General features: G+C 44.8%; 1 protein-coding gene and 1 pseudogene across 1 annotated transcript; one reads left to right on the forward strand and one right to left on the reverse strand.

The window, feature by feature from the left end:
- Nucleotides 1-1,164: 1,164 nt before the first annotated feature.
- LOC139032898 (U4 spliceosomal RNA) lies at nt 1,165-1,233 on the forward strand (annotated as a pseudogene).
- Nucleotides 1,234-9,108: 7,875 nt separating this feature from the next.
- ZSCAN32 (zinc finger and SCAN domain containing 32) lies at nt 9,109-10,414 on the reverse strand. The gene is given in 5 exon segments (XM_070461101.1): nt 9,109-9,391; nt 9,393-9,607; nt 9,609-9,784; nt 9,928-9,971; nt 10,392-10,414. Coding segments are annotated over 5 exon segments (741 nt in total).
- Between the last annotated feature and the right edge of the window lie 5,219 nt (nt 10,415-15,633).

Below are 15,633 nucleotides of genomic sequence, written 5' to 3' on the forward strand. Positions count from 1 at the left end.
TCAGTGAATTTAAGTAAGTTTAACATCCCATCTCATAGAGCCCTTCACAAAGTCTGTTCAGATCCTAACCTGCACTGTAAACTAGCAAAATGAGTTCAGTGACTAGGTTTTGAACTTTACAATTAAAATAGTCAGTCCTTCCCCTGTCTTCACAGCCTTCAAGCTCAATTCCACAGCTGTGGTTAGGAGATGTTGGAATAAAGGAGGTGATGAGAAATAGGAATTGAAAAGTGACTTTGGCTTCGTAAACTTATACTCTGTTATGTGAGTGTGAAATTACAGGCTAATTATTGGGTGAAAATGTCGTTTATTTGACTATATAGATGATTTGAACACATTGACTTTACTGGGTACTTACCCTGGACTAGGTAACAATCTAAACTCTTTACATGAATCAACTCCTCTAGTCCTCATGATAACTTATACCATCCCCATTTTAAGATGAGCACATTGTAGCCCAAGGTGAAACATGCTTACAGCACACAGTAGTAGGGCTGGTAATCAGACGCAAGTGCATTTGACTCTAAAACTTGTGCCTCTTCCAAATTTTTTTTCTTTTTGAAATAATCTTAAACTTACAGAAAAGTTAGAGGCATGATATAAAGGGCTTTCCCCTCCCCAGATCATTTGAGAGTAAGTTGACAATATGATACTCTGTCTTCCCTCAACTTTTTTATGGTGTATCTATAACAAACAAGGACATTCTCCTGTGGGACCTCCATGTAGACATCAAAATTACTAAGTGAGCATCAATATATTATACTATTTAATACTGAGACCCCATTCCGCTTTTATCAATTGTCCCTATTGTGTCTTTCATAGCAAAAGGATTCTGTTCCAAATCACATATTGCATGTAACTGTCAAGTCTCCCTAGTCTCTGTCAGTCTGAAATGGTTCATCCATCTTCTCTTCACTTTTGGGACCCAGACACTTTAAAAGATCATCCAGTTATTTAGTGGGACATATCTCTATTTGAGTTTATGTTTCCTCATAGTTAGATTCAGGTTATCTTTGTCAGGAATTCCTCAAACATGATGTTGCCTTCTTCTCATTGTATGCTATCAGGTGATGCTATGGACTGAATTATTTACTATACCCAAAAATTCATACATTGAAGCCCTAAGCCCCAATGTAATTAATTTGGTCATAAGACCTTTAGCAGAGCTTTGCGCAGTGGCAGTATCGTAGCCAATGAGGTTTATCCGAGGTGCGATTATTGCTAATTGAAAGACCTTTAGGAGGTAATTAGGGTTAAGTGGTATCATAAGGGTGTGCCTGCCTCCCCGCCCCCCCCCTCCCCGATCTGACGGGATTGGTGACCTCACAAAGAGAGGAAGGAGAGGAAGGTCTTTCTCCACGCACACTCAAAGGAAAGGCCAAGTGTGGACAAAGCAAGCTTCTGTAAGCCAGGAACAAGCCCTCACCAGGAACAATTCTTCCAGAACCTTAACCTTGGGTTTCCAGGGTCCATAATTGTGAGAAAATTAATTTCTGTTGTTCAAGTCACTCAGTCTGTGGTAGTCAGTTGTGGCAGCCTAAGCAGGCTAAGATAAGTGGTGTAAATTTCAATGTCTCTCATTACTAATGATGTTACTTGGATCACTAAATGAGGGTGGTGTCTGCTAGACTGTTCCATTATTTCCTACTTTGTAATTAAGTATTTTATGGGGAAGTACTTTGAAACTGAGGCTTCCCAGGTGGCACTAGTGGTAAAGAACCCACCTATCAATGCAGGAGACCTAAGAGATGTGGGTTCAACCCCTGGGTTGGGAAGATACCCTGGAGGAAGGCATGAAAACCCACTCCAGTATTCTTGCCTGGAGAAACCCATGGACAGAGGAGCCTGAAGAACTACTGTCCATGGGGGCACAAAGAGTTGGAAATGACTGAAGCGACTTAGCATGCACACACGCACTTTGAAACTACTTAAATATCCTGATACTAATTAAACTCAGTTAATTCTTTTATTTATGTGTATCTTACAGAATCAATGTTTCCTGTTTTATTCTATGGTTTATAACTTGTTAATATCATTATATTGTTCTCCCCTGTTTAACCACTGGGATTCCATTCAAGCTGACCTTTGTTTTTTTGACTTGTCCCCATATTCCTTGAGCATTTCCTTGCTTGCTTCCACATCATGATGTCTCAGGTTTATGTTTTATTAACCCTCCCTGGCACTCTTTTTCATCATCTGAAAAATGAATATAGTAGATGGCAGGAACAATGTAAGGATCAAAACAGATAGTGCATGTTCGAGTGCTTGGAGAATACGGCTCTATCAAAGATGAATTATACTTAATCAAAAGATGGAATATTTACCCTGAGGAGATTTATCAGTCTATTTCACATCCCAATTCTCTCCATTTATATGCTGATGGAGAGCTACTCTCACTGTACAACCAGGTTGTTTATAACTGATAGATAGATGAAGTGGGGTCAGAATAAAGGCAGGGAGAAGCTACCACTATTCTTTTCCTCACACTGTCATCCCAACCCATCAGCTCCCTCTTCAAAATATATCCAGAATATCCCAGTCCAGAATCACACACACATTTGAAAATTTGGAAAGTATCCGAATGTTCATCAAAAGGAAAATGATTTAAGAGCAAACTCATAATGGGGAATGACAAATACAGGAGTTTAAAAAAAAAATGAGGTTGATATATTGAAACAGAAAAGCTTGAAGATATACTAAGCAGGGAAAATTGCAGATTATGGCCCAGCAAGATACACATACTAAACAGTTATTTCCTCTGGAGAGGGAGTGTAATTTTGGAGATAAGAGATGAGAGAATTAATTTTTTTAAGTGAGAATGTTTTGCAGCATACTTTTGGCATATGAAAAAATTAAAACATAGGGGAAAAAGCATTGGGTTAGAAGGGAGTTCTACTCCTACTTCTGTGATTACACAGTCACTTAAACACTGTTGCAATTTTCTCATCTAGAGGCTGATCACAAAATTGGCTTCATAAGATTGGTGTCAGGATAAGTTACTGTGTTGTTATTGTTCAGTTGCTAAGTCGGTTCCCACTCTTCATGGCCCCATAGACTGCAGAACGCCAGGCTTCCCTGTCCTTCACTATCTCATGATAGTGCTCAAACCTGTCCATTGATTTGGTGATGTGATACAACCATCTCATCCTCTGCCACCCCTTTCTCCTCCTGCCCTCAATCTTTCCTAGTATCAGTTTTTTCCAATGAGTTGGTTCTTCGAGTCTTATGGCCAAATACTGGGGCTTCAGCTTTATTGTCAGTCCTTCCAATAAATATTCAGGGTTGATTTCTTTTATGATTGACTGGTTTGATCTCCTTGCCATCCAAGGGACTCTTCACTTCTTCTCCAGCACCACAGTTCAAATGCTACTGTGTACGTGTATAAAGAGTACACAGTACACAGAGTACATCATGAGGAATGCTGGGCTGGATGAAGCACAAGCTGGAATCAAGATTACTGGGAGAAATATCAATAACCTCAGATATCCAGATAACACCACCCTTACGGAAGGAAGTGAAGAAATAAAGAGCCTCTTGATGAAAGTGAAACAGGAGAGTGAAAAAGTTGGCTTAAAACTCAACATTCAGAAAGATCATGGTATCTTGTCTCATCACTTCATGGCAAATAGATGGGGAAACAATAGAAACAGTGACAGACTTTATTTTCTTGGGCTCCAAAATCACTGCAGATGGTGACTGCATCCATGAAATTAAAAGATGCTTGCTCCTTGGAAGAAAAGCTATGACCAACCTAGACAGCATATTAAAAAGCAGAGGCATTACTTTGCCAACAAAGGTCCTTCTAGTCAAAGCTATGGTTTTTCCAGTAGTCATGTACAGATGTGAGAGTTGGACTATAAAGAAAGCTGAGTGCCGAAGAATTGATGCTTTTGAAGTGTGGTATTGAAGAAGACTCTTGAGAGTCTCTTGAACTTCAAGGGGATCCTACCAGTCCATCCTAAAGGAAATCAGTCCTGAATATTCATTGGAAGGACTGATGTTGAAGCTGTAACTCCAATACTTTGGCCTCCTGCTGTGAAGAACTGACTCATTTGAAAAGACCCTGGTGCTGGGAAAGATTGAAGGCAGGAGGAGAAGGGGACGGCAGAGGATGAGATGGTTGGATGGCATCACCTACTCAATAGACATGAGTTTGAGCAAGCTCTGGGAGTTGGTGATGGACAGGGAAGCCTGGTGTGCTGCAGTCCATGGGGCTGCAAAGAGTTAGACATGACTGAGTGACTGAACTGAACTGAAGACATCAGGCACCTTATGGGTGGAATGGAGACTAGCAGCCCACAGTGTTCAGTTGTTTGGGAAAGAATGAAATCATGTCTTCTGAAGTTTGGGTGGGGGGCAAAGGCACTAAGGCTGGAAACAGCCTGTTCCAAGATGTGGGAGCAACTCACTTGTGCTGGATTGTAGGCTGTGCATAGGAGAGTGGGCAGTGAGGCTGGAGGTGTAGACTAGGTCTTAAATGCAAGGGGGAGCCCTGCCATTTAGGTGGTCTTGATTTATTTCATCGGCTTTAAGGAGTCTTGAAGGCTTTTGAGCAGAGCAGTTTATTCAGTTGGATTAGATTTGTATAAAGAATCTGCTCGCTTTGTAGGAAGACCAGGTGACAGATGGGAGGAGACCCTTGTACCAGCCTGGCCTAATGATAATGCCCCTAGACCAGGAGTTCTTAACCGTGGGCCATGTTGCCCCTCAAAGATATTTGGCAGAATCTGCAATCATTGTCAGGACTAGTGGGTGCTCCTGATAGCTAAGGTGGAGGCCAAGGGTGCAGCTAGACATCCTATGATGCGTAGGCCACCCACCAACACAGACAACAAAGGCCTGTCTAGTCCCAAATGTCAATGGTGGTGAAGCGCGGAAATCCCACCCTGGAGCCAAGGAGTGGACACCAAGGGGAGAAAGAGAGAGTTCAGGGACATTTCAGCCAGAGACCAGTCTTTGCCTCCTTTCATAGTCTTTATAATGCTTAAGTACTGGACACCCAGTTAATCAGGTGTAAAGACCCAGACTTCCTTGTCTTGTTTTGCCCTTTCATTCCTTTACAAAATATTTATCTGGTGCTGTGATTCAGCAATGAACAAATCACCCATTCTCCAAGAACCTTACATTCTTATACAGATGATAGACATTAAACCAATAAATATATATCAAGTAGTGGGATATGCTACAAAGGAGTTCCTTTAAGGTGGAGCTTTTGTTACTGTCACCACAAACCATTTACTCTACATCTTGTACATGCCAAAGCACTGGGCCAGATGCTTTACAAATAGCATTTCTAATCTTTTTCTCTATGCTGCAAGGTCAATTAGTTATGCTCACATGACAAAAAGTAGGTTACAGAAGTTGAATATTTTCCCTAAAGTCAGTTACTGTGAACTTAAGCTGGGACTGGACACTGGATCCACCTAATAGTCAAAGCATTTCCATTAGGTAACACTGACTTGAGTGGGGAAAAAAAATCTGTGCCTTCTCAACCAAACTTAGCAAAGTAAAGTAGAGATGAAGTTTTTATTGAAGAGGCCTAGCTGGCCAGACCAACAAGACCCTGCCACTGTCAGGCAGGGTACTGGGATTCTTACTCTCCTGTTCTGCCCAGTCACAAATACCATGCCTCCATGGAAGGGGTACCCCTTGACCATCCTCTGCAAAATGTGAAATCTCTGATGTCTCCTTTTGTTTCTTTTTATTTGATCTCTTTCTGCTTTTTCTCACTTTGGGCTGTAAAAGTTCTTAGGATCATGTCTAATCTACACTGTGTGATTAACTAGCTCTTAATTTAGTGCCAGGGATGACAGCATCCTTGGGAGGTAGTTGGTCATAATGGGTGTGACATGAAACCTCAGCTGTGCCTTCCTCCTCCCAAGGAGGCTGGGCCTATGGCCCCTGCCACAAAAAGGCTGCCCTGGTGGTTTGAACATGTAATATAAGGTCTGTGTTTCAAGGTTTCACAGAAATTGGTAGCCAGAATGTTGAGAGAGTGAAAAATTAAAGGTTTTGAAATTGATTTGACTCAGGTTCAAAATCTAGCTCTTTCACTTTAGTCACTATGCAAGTCACTTAACCCATGATAGCAGGTGTGCTTTGGGGCTACTAGGAAACCCAGACTTTATTTGCAGATCTCAGTAAATCCCCAATTTATGGAAAACTCCAGAAGTGCTACTGGAATGGCCAACTGCATAGGGAATGCCCAAGTGGTTTCAGGAGCACAGCTTCCTCCAGATGCCAGAACAGGGTGGCAGAAGCTCAGAGTCCTTCAAGGCAACTTCCATACCACAGGGAGTAGCCAGGTTAAAGGCTAGCATCCTGTGACCTGCACCTGTGAAGCCCTCTCTTCTTGCTCTCCACCCAGAAGCTGAGCTGAGGATGAGCAACAGGACTGCACGGAAGCTGGAGCTGATGATGATGAAAGCGAGGATTTGCCTGTTGTGTCAGCAATGACATGGGCACAGTCTGGCCCAGGACCCCAGAAGTCCTGGCTGTTCCCAAACTGACCGGTAAGGCAGTCCCTCACAGGAGAGGCAGAAAGGAGGTGACAAGAGAAGTCTGGTAGGAGGCCTGAAAGGTTGGTTTTCTGGCTTTGGCTGTGACCCCATCTGCCGTTTTAGGCTGAGGAGCCAGAGCAGATGTGTGAAAAGGCAAGGTATGTAGACTTCGGTGTACTCTGGGTTGTGAGAATATTTATTCAATCTTGTCTGTAGGAAGAGGTTCTCAGTCCTTGGGATAAAAGGAATACTGTCAACTGAAAAACTGTATCAATTAGTTAAAACGTTTCAGTGAGGAAGGGAGGTATAGACCCCATATGGAGAGCCCCAGTATTAAATGTACAGGGGAAACTGGGCTTTTTAATTGGTATCTGAAGGGCTGAAGCAAACCAGGTGTATAAGTTACACATCAGAGGAAAGGGGTAGACCTGGGATGTTGCCTTTTGTACAGCCTACTTCAAATTTATTCTCAAGCGGCTGGTGCAGTGATCAGGCCAATTCGTCAGTGGGATATAGACACTCAGGTAACAGAGGGGGTAACCACAGGAAGCCGTGACCACACAGGGAGTAGTGGGATTACAGGAGAAAGGTTGGGTTCATCAGAACTTGGAAGCTTGGAAGAGTGACACTGCAGAGCTGGGACTCAGATCCTAGGGCTTGTGGGCTGGGTGGTGCTGCCTGATGTACTCTATTTCTGAGGGGTCCAGTGAGGCTGATTCTGGAAGGAAAATACAGTGTGTTTCATTCACTGCCTTCTATTTGGCTTCTGTGTAATACCTGGTACTTTATAGGCTATCAGATATTTTCTGAATGAATGAATAACTGAAGATATTCTCCAGTTCTTATTGTCTGCTCCAGACACCCCTAAAACACTGACAGGCCAGGGCTGGGTGCTCTAGTGCTCTGCATCCCTTCTCCTGCCCGGCAGACTAGAGGGTAAGGCAGTTCGGATGGTGGAGGCACTTGAAGAATGCCAGGAGTCCGGCAGCTGCATCCCGGTTTCCCTGATCACTGCACACCCAGGAGTGGGAGTGTAAGGCCTCCTCAGACAGCCATTTTGCTTTTTTTGCATTTCTTTTTCTTGGGGATGGTCTTGATTCCTGTCTCCTGTACAATGTCACGAACATCCGTCCATAGTTCATCAGGCACTCTATCAGATCTAGTCCCTTAAACCTATTTCTCACTTCCACTGTATAGTCATAAGGCTGAGACAGCGCACGAGTGGCTGAGAGGAGCTATCCCACGTCCAAGGTCAGGGGCGGCGGGCGAGAGGAGATACCCCACGTCCAAGGTAAGAGAAACCCAAGTAAGACAGTAAGCGCTGAGAGAGGGCAACAGAGGGCAGACAGACTGAAACCACAATCACAGACAACTAGCCATCTGATCACATGGACCACAGCCTTGTCTAACTCAATGAAACTAAGCCATGCCATGTGGGGCCACCCAAGACGGCCAGGTCATGGTGGAGAGGTCTGACAGAATGTGGTCCATTGGAAAAGGGAATGGCAAACCAGCTCAGCATTCTTGCCTTGAGAACCCCATGAACAGTATGAAAAGGCAAAAAGATAGGACACTGAAAGATGAACTCTCCTGGTCTGTAGATGCCCAGTATGCTACTGGAGATCAGTGGAGAAATAACTCCAGAAAGAATGAAGGGATGGAGCCAAAGCAAAAACAACACCCAGTTGTGGATGGGACTGGTGATAAAGGCAAGGTCCAATGCTGTAAAGAGCAATATTCCATGGGAACCTGGAATGTTAGGTCCATGAATCAAGGCAAATTGGAAGTGGTCAAACAGGAGATGGCAAGAGTGAACATCGACATTCTAGGAATCAGTGAACTAAGATGGACTGGATTGGGTGAATTTAACTCAGATGACCATTATATCTACTACTGTGGGCAAGAATCTCTTAGAAGAAATGGAATAACCATCATTGTCAACAAAAGAGTCCAAAATGCAGTATTTGGATGCAATCTCAAAAACAACAGAAAGATCTCTGTTCATTTCCAAGGCAAACCATTCAATATCACGGTAATCCAAGTCTATGCCCCAACCAGTAATGCTGAAGAAGCTGAAGTTGAATGGTTTGATGAAGACTTATAAGACCTTCTAGAACTAACACCCCGAAAAGATATCCTTTTCATTATAGGGGACTGGAACGCAAAAGTAGGAAGTCAAGTAACACCTGGAGTAACAGGCAAATTTGGCCTTGGAGTACGGAATGAAGCAGGGCAAAGGCTAATAGAGTTCTGCCAAGAGAACACACTGGTCATAGCAAACACCTTCTTCCAACAACATGAGAAGACTCTACACATGGACATCACCAGATGGTCAACACTGAAATCAGATTGATTATATTCTTTGCAGCCAAAGATGGAGAAGCTCTATACAGTCAGCAAAAACAAGACTGGGAGCTGACTGTGGCTCAGATCATGAACTCCTTATTGCCAAATTCAGACTTACATTGAAGAAAGTGGGGAAAACCACTAGACCATTCAGGGAAGGATGCTTAGTGAAGCTTTTCTCACTCTGAGAGCACTGGTGAGGTTTTTCCCTCATGTGGGGTTCTGGTGGGCTCTCAAGTGGGAGCCGTTGTTGAAGTTTTTCTCACACTGCCCGCAACTGTGGGGCTCTCCTCAGCGTGGACTCACCATAAGTGCTGAACTGGAAGCTGTTGTTGAATCTTTTCCCACAGACCGCACACTAATATGGCTTCTCCCCTGTGTGGGTCCTCTGGAGAACAGTGAAGCTTCAGCTCTGGTTGAAGCTTTTCCCACATTCCCCACACTGGTAGGGTCTCTCCCCTGTGTGAGTTCTCAAGTGGGCGGTGAGGCTGGAGCGCTCGCTGAAGCCTTTCCCACACTCACTGCACTTGGGAGGTTTCTCTCCGGATTCTTTGGTGTCGAACAAGATAAGAACTTCATCTAAAGCTTTTCCCACATTCGTGACATTTAGAAGCCTTTTCCAGTTTGGGGACTGGGTGGTGGCGAGAGAGAGAACTCTGAGAGCGGTGAGAGCAGTTTTTCCCACACAGGAGATGTGTGCAGGTCTCCTCCCAGTATGAAGCTTTCAGTGGTTCATCCTCTGCTGGGATGCAGGTTTCTGCTTACTCTCCCTGGAGAACCTCCTCATTGCCTTCCTGACACTGGAGTGCCTGCCCAGCCTCTTTTTAGCTCAGAGCGCCCAAACACTTACCTGGACCTCAGAAGAGGCCCGTTCATTTCTTCTTCATTTGTATCATCCCATTTCCGATTCTCTTTTGTTCTTGATGTCTCTGTCTTACCTGCCTCTGACCCGTCTGCTGAGTCAGGCTCTTGTGCTCCACCCTTGATTTTTCTTCCCCAGTTGCTGGTATCTTGTGGGCTTTCACTCTAGTCTCCCTTGTGGAAGAAGCCTTAGGCTTTTCCCTCAGCCTGCTGCCCGTACTATCTGGGGTGTCTGCATATTCTCTGATCCAGGCCAGGTTGTCACTGGGGCAGAGACAGGACCACGGTTATCAAATCAGGGGCAGAGCAAGGTAGGGGGAGGTCAGGCCTCCCCGAAAAGGGTCAGAGTGGGTAAAGAGCCATGTCATGGTGTCTGTGGGCAAAACAAGGGGACAACCCAAGAGAAACTCAGTGGACCATATAGTAATCTTTCCAACATCTCTAGAAAAAAAGATTTTTAGGGTGAGTGGGGGTGCAAGGTGAAATAGGAACTTAAAGAGACAAAAGGTGTCAAACACAGCTCACTGGGACCCCAGCACCTGTCTCCTGGTCTCTGAGACCCCTCTTCTGTGGAAGGTTCCCAGAGACCTTTGGAATAAGCCAGGCTAGGGGAGAAAACAGCTACTGTCAAGGGGCAGTCTCCACATAACAGTCATGGAGCAGAGGTTGCAACCCCAGCAGCACCTGGGAGCACAGCAGAGATGCATGTTCCTGGGCTCCACCTCAGATCTAAAGAATCAGCAGCTCTGGGGTGAGGCCTGGGATTCGGTTTAACATGCCCTCAGGTGAGTCTGGTGCACAGTCAGGTTTCAGGATCACTGCTATAGCCAATGGCCTGTCTCTGTGTTACAAAGTTCCTTTTACTACATCCCTCCTGACACAATAGCTTTTTTAAAATAAAATTTTTTTTTCATTGTAAAGAAATATGTGCATGGTGTGTGTGTATATATATATATGTGTGTGTGTGTGTGTGTGTGTGTGTGTGTGTATAGCAGGGGGGAGAAAATGTCTCCTTGTCCAACCACCCAGAGATAATCATGATGCTCTTAAAAATACCATAGGAACTCAATCCTTCTATTTTTTCAAACCAAGAGAATGAATTCTTCCTCAGACCCCCACCTTCAAGAATAGTACAAAGGAAATGGTACATTTTGCTAACTTACTAGCAGAACTTCAGAGGACACTCAGAGATCTGTGACCACCTGGGGAGGCTTCACCACCTGGGATCTGAGCCGCCTGTGGGCACAGCAAGCTGCCAGAGCCGAATGTGGAACATGGTGAGTCCCGCCCCCTTTACTTAGACCCCTGAGCCTCAGAAATCAGACACCAAAGAGCACAGATGTTCCCAAGCATTCAGAGTAAAATAAATTCTAAATATCAAAGTTTTCAGAGATACTGATAGTGTCTTTACTTCGCTTGAAAAATACAAAAACAGGTAAACTCTTAGACGGTTTTCCATTTCATCAATAGAAGCTTGCCTTTTAAAAACACATGAAGACAGTATTTTTCTCTAGGATCTGAGTTACATAAAGATGAGGTGGCTTTAAAAAATTACTTAGTAACCTGTAACAGCAGTTTCGAATTAAGCAGAAAAGGCAGCAGTAGCCTTTAGCTAATCTAGAAATGTATGCAGCCAAAGTGCTTCACAGAAGGAGACATAAAGACAGAGCCTCGGTCTGGCTATGCAGTGGCATATTGTGCTTAGTCACTCAGTCGTGTCCGATTCTTTGTGACTCTATGAACAAGAGCCCACCAGGCTCCTCTGTCCATGGGATTCTCCACGGGCAAGAATACCGGAGTGGGTTGCCATTTCCCTCTCCAGTGGCATATTATGCAGCCCTAAAAACAGACCAAGAAGTGATACTTTTGTAGACTGAAAACATAAATGAGAGAGGCTAGAAACAAAACGTCATGTATTGTAGGATTCTTCCTGTAAAATGTCCAAAACAGACAAATCCATAGAGAGAGAATGAGGAGCAACTGCTTAATGGGCATGGGGTTTATTTGGGGGAGGTGGAGCAGGAGGGAGTGTACAGTGTTTTGGAATACGATAGAGGTGATCATAGTACAACATTGTGACTGTACTAGATGCAACTGAATGGTTCACTTGAGATGGCTAATTTTACATTAAGTGATTAATTTCACCTCAATTAGTTAATTTTTTTTAGTTAAATTTTTGATTAAAATTTTTCTAAAACACTAAGACGAATTAAAAAAAAAAGAGCCATGGAAGAAAAAAAGTAGAAGCAATGTATTTAGGAAGAGATTAAGCTAGATGGAGAAGGGGATTATGTTTTCAAGTTCATGAAGAACTGCGCTGCAGAAGGGAAGGTCAACATGCTTTAATAATACCTGATTCAGAGGCAGTAACATTAAACTGTAATAAAGTTAACACACAAACAATCTCTGCCCCCTATTTTAAGTGCTACTACCATCAACTAAAATTTGAAATATTGATTTTTGGATGTATCTCTAAGGCATTTAACCTGGAGGCCAGGGTCCAACTTGAGCTCAGACCTGCACTTCCAGTGGATGATCGTCCCTCACACCTCAGGGGAGGGCGGAGGCTCCTGCTTAAGCTTCTGACTGTCCCCACAGTCTCTGGGCAGAGCTCCGTGACCCCTTCACAGTCCATTCCCCTGGATGAAGCCCCTGTTCAAGTGTTTGTTGTTTAGTCACTAAGTCGAGTCTGACTCTTTTGGGGTCAGATCTCAGTGATTCTCTTCTACCCCCCAAGGGAGCTGTCTCCTTGATGGGCATTTTCAGATCCTTCCTAGATTCCAGGACCTGGGGACAGACCCCATCATCTGTCACTACAAATTCCTGCCTAAAGTGACAGAGAGATGATGAGAGGCAGCTGGAGTCTCACTTCTCCTTCCTGCTCCCCTTCCCCTCCTTGAGGGGTTTCAAAGAGCTGTTTTACCCTTCACATTCCCGTGCTGTTGTCATTCACGTGAAGACTGCGGTTCTGAGGTGATGGTGGACAGTAGGCAGAGATGGTCCACACAGAAGTGGCAAGGGGTCTAGGGTGACTGTGAGCACAGAGGGATTCTGTTGTGCTTAGTCTCCTCTCCAGACTCTGACTTCATACAGATGCTCTCCTGCCCTTCTACATCCAGCCTAGTTACTATCAACAGTCCCCCAACCAAGGATATATATTAACCTCCCCCATTTCTGATGCATCACCACCACACTGCTCCTCCCTCCAAATTATGTTAGAACCTCTTAATCCTCAATCCTATGAAATTTTATCTACAACCCACCCCGCCCCAACTCTTCCTCCTACAGCTGGGGTGCACATCTGCATCCTCCCTGGAAAAGGCAAGGACATCCCAATCCAGCCATGCAAACTCAGAGCACCAGTGGGCTGCCTCCTGCTCCAGACACAGTCACACTCAGGCTAGCCCTCCCCTGACCCACAACTGAAGCCTTCCTGCTACTTTTCCTTTTCCTATGCCTTTCACACCACCCCCTTCTTCCAAAGTATACAAGAATGTTACAGTGATCAGATCTCAAACTGATCAGATCTCTCCCTCCACATGCAGGTATCATATGAAACTCATCACTGTTTCAAACTGACCACTTAATCCAGGCAGCAGGGACTGGCTCTAGTGTGACTTTGTTTAGTGTACAACACATGGCACACTCCTTCAAGAAACCTTCTAGCAAGAGAGATTAGATTTAAATTCACCAACATCTCTAATTTTCCTGACCTGCTGAGTGAATAGTTGTTCTTTCCCTGGCCTTGTTTTGGAGAACTCTAATGAGTGTTTTACCACTTTAATTAGTGACTCTAAGCATTCACTGAATATATGAATGTCTTAAGTTATTTCAGCAAATGAGAAATTCGAGAAAATCTTCCCATTGATGAAGAGCATAGGATCAATGCAATATAGCTATTAATAGTATTCTCTGGGCAGCAGATGAATTCTGGAATTTCTCGACTAAGCACCTCTGCAGTAACTGCATTCCTGTGCTGCTCACACCAACTTCTTCATGACGAAAACCACAGGGTTCTGACTGCCTTTTCTCACCTGTTGCCTAGCCACTCTCTGTACATCCTCAACCAGAGCCACAACTTTGTCACCATTCTCTGGGCACTGCTCCCTCACCCAGCTCTGAAGCTTTTCTGGCAGAAACGGCTCCAAAGTCAGCAGCTCCAGGATTTGCTCTTTTGAGTGTGTCTTAGGCCTCAGCCACTGACAGCAGAGTTCTCAGAGTTTGCTAAAAACCTTTATAGGGACCAGCTACCTTCTCATGGGGACCAGCTGCTCCTCACCTCCACTTCCTGGAAGCAGCACTGCTAAAAGTGCTGGTGGGAAGCTTAGTAGTCAGGGCTGTGGCCTGCCATGGAGGGCTGATTGCTGTGTCCTGTGTGGAGTCCTTGCTTGGGGATGGTTGTGCCTGGGGACTCTTTATTGCAGTCATGCTTTGCTTCAACCTGCTGGCTCACTGGCTGTCACTGCCATCCTGCAGTTCAGATTCCATGTCTTACCCCTGGGAAGCAGGTCTCCTGGATACCAGTGAAATATGTCTTTTTGGAATCAGAGACCTGAGCCTGTCATAGATGGGCAGACTCAGACTCATAGTTGAAAAAGGCTCAACTTTGAAGCAAGGCTGAGAAGAATGGAAACAAAACAAAACATAAAATCATTCCCTATTTCTTTACTCTAGTCCTTACTGTTTATTTCTGTCCTTTCCTTTACTCCTTCTCCAATCCAAGGAGCCAAAGCACCAAAAATATCAAAAAGCATCATTTTTCTCGCTAGCCTGATTTCTGTGGGTGAATTCCCCAAACAGTTCCTCACAGGGTCATCCATCTGTCCCTACTCATGCTCCCCACGTGCCTGTGGCTTGTCCCTGTCCTGCCTACCCTCGGAAGCTTGGATCCAGCTTCCCAAGTCCTCCTTTTCTTAGGAGGGAAGAGTATCAACCTCATTAATATCACACCCTCCTCCCACCACCACCACCACCACCACACAGTGTGGATAAGAAATGCATTTATTTTCCAGCATTCCTTCTCCACTTCTGACAGAAGCATCTTCTCCCTTTGTGAAAAAGTCCCTTTCTATTCCATTGTCTCTGGTGGGGCTATTCATCACAGTACCTTTACTCCAACCCCAGGAGTGGGCAACTCACATAGGCTGGGCCTGTCAGAATTCTCTGGGATTTTACAGACAGCTGAGGTGAGAAAAGTTCCAAATTTCCTGGAAATTGCTAAACTGGGAGGATGTAAGACAGAAGCTTTTTGCAATTAGGTGCCATTTTCCCATTCCACTCCTCCTCCAAAGGCCCGAGTCTGTTTATAGGAGTAAAATACGGATTCAGGTTGCCTTTCTTCCAAAGCACTGTATTGTGAGCAGTCCTTTTTAACGAAGGAGCATCACAGAGCATAGTTCCTCAGCAGCAAGGCAAAGACTAGAAACTACACTCCTTGTCTTACACCTTTCCATACACCCCACACCTTCTCCCGATGAAGAATAATTCAATGAATGCTACCCTAGTTCCATGCAGAAGGCGGAGCCTGCACTCTAATTGATTCCTAATATCTCATTCATAGTTCATGTAAAAATACTCCTGTCTCAAAAATGTGTTTCTCTCTGGCGACAACCAAAACGCTCAGCGGAAAGTAGAACGAGGATGGGGAGTCGGGCCGATTAACTTCTCACTCCCCATCCAGGATGCCCCGGTGCTAGGGTTAGGATCTGCGGCTGAAGACTAGGAAACAAGTCCGCGGATTGCCATTGCATTAGCGGGGGCGAGAAGGGCAGGGTCACTGGCCAGAGGAAGTCTGCACTCGGGCACAGGGATCGGGACAGTCCTGGCCCAACCGGCTCTGCGACAACTGCCAGCGAAGAGCCCCGGACCGCAAGGAAGCTGAGCGCTCAAAGGTAGGCGCACGCGCGACTCCCGACTCGCTCAGCCT

The sequence above is a fragment of the Odocoileus virginianus genome, chromosome 33 (genome assembly GCF_023699985.2).
Source record: "Odocoileus virginianus isolate 20LAN1187 ecotype Illinois chromosome 33, Ovbor_1.2, whole genome shotgun sequence".
In the NCBI taxonomy this organism is placed as follows: domain Eukaryota; kingdom Metazoa; phylum Chordata; class Mammalia; order Artiodactyla; family Cervidae; genus Odocoileus; species Odocoileus virginianus.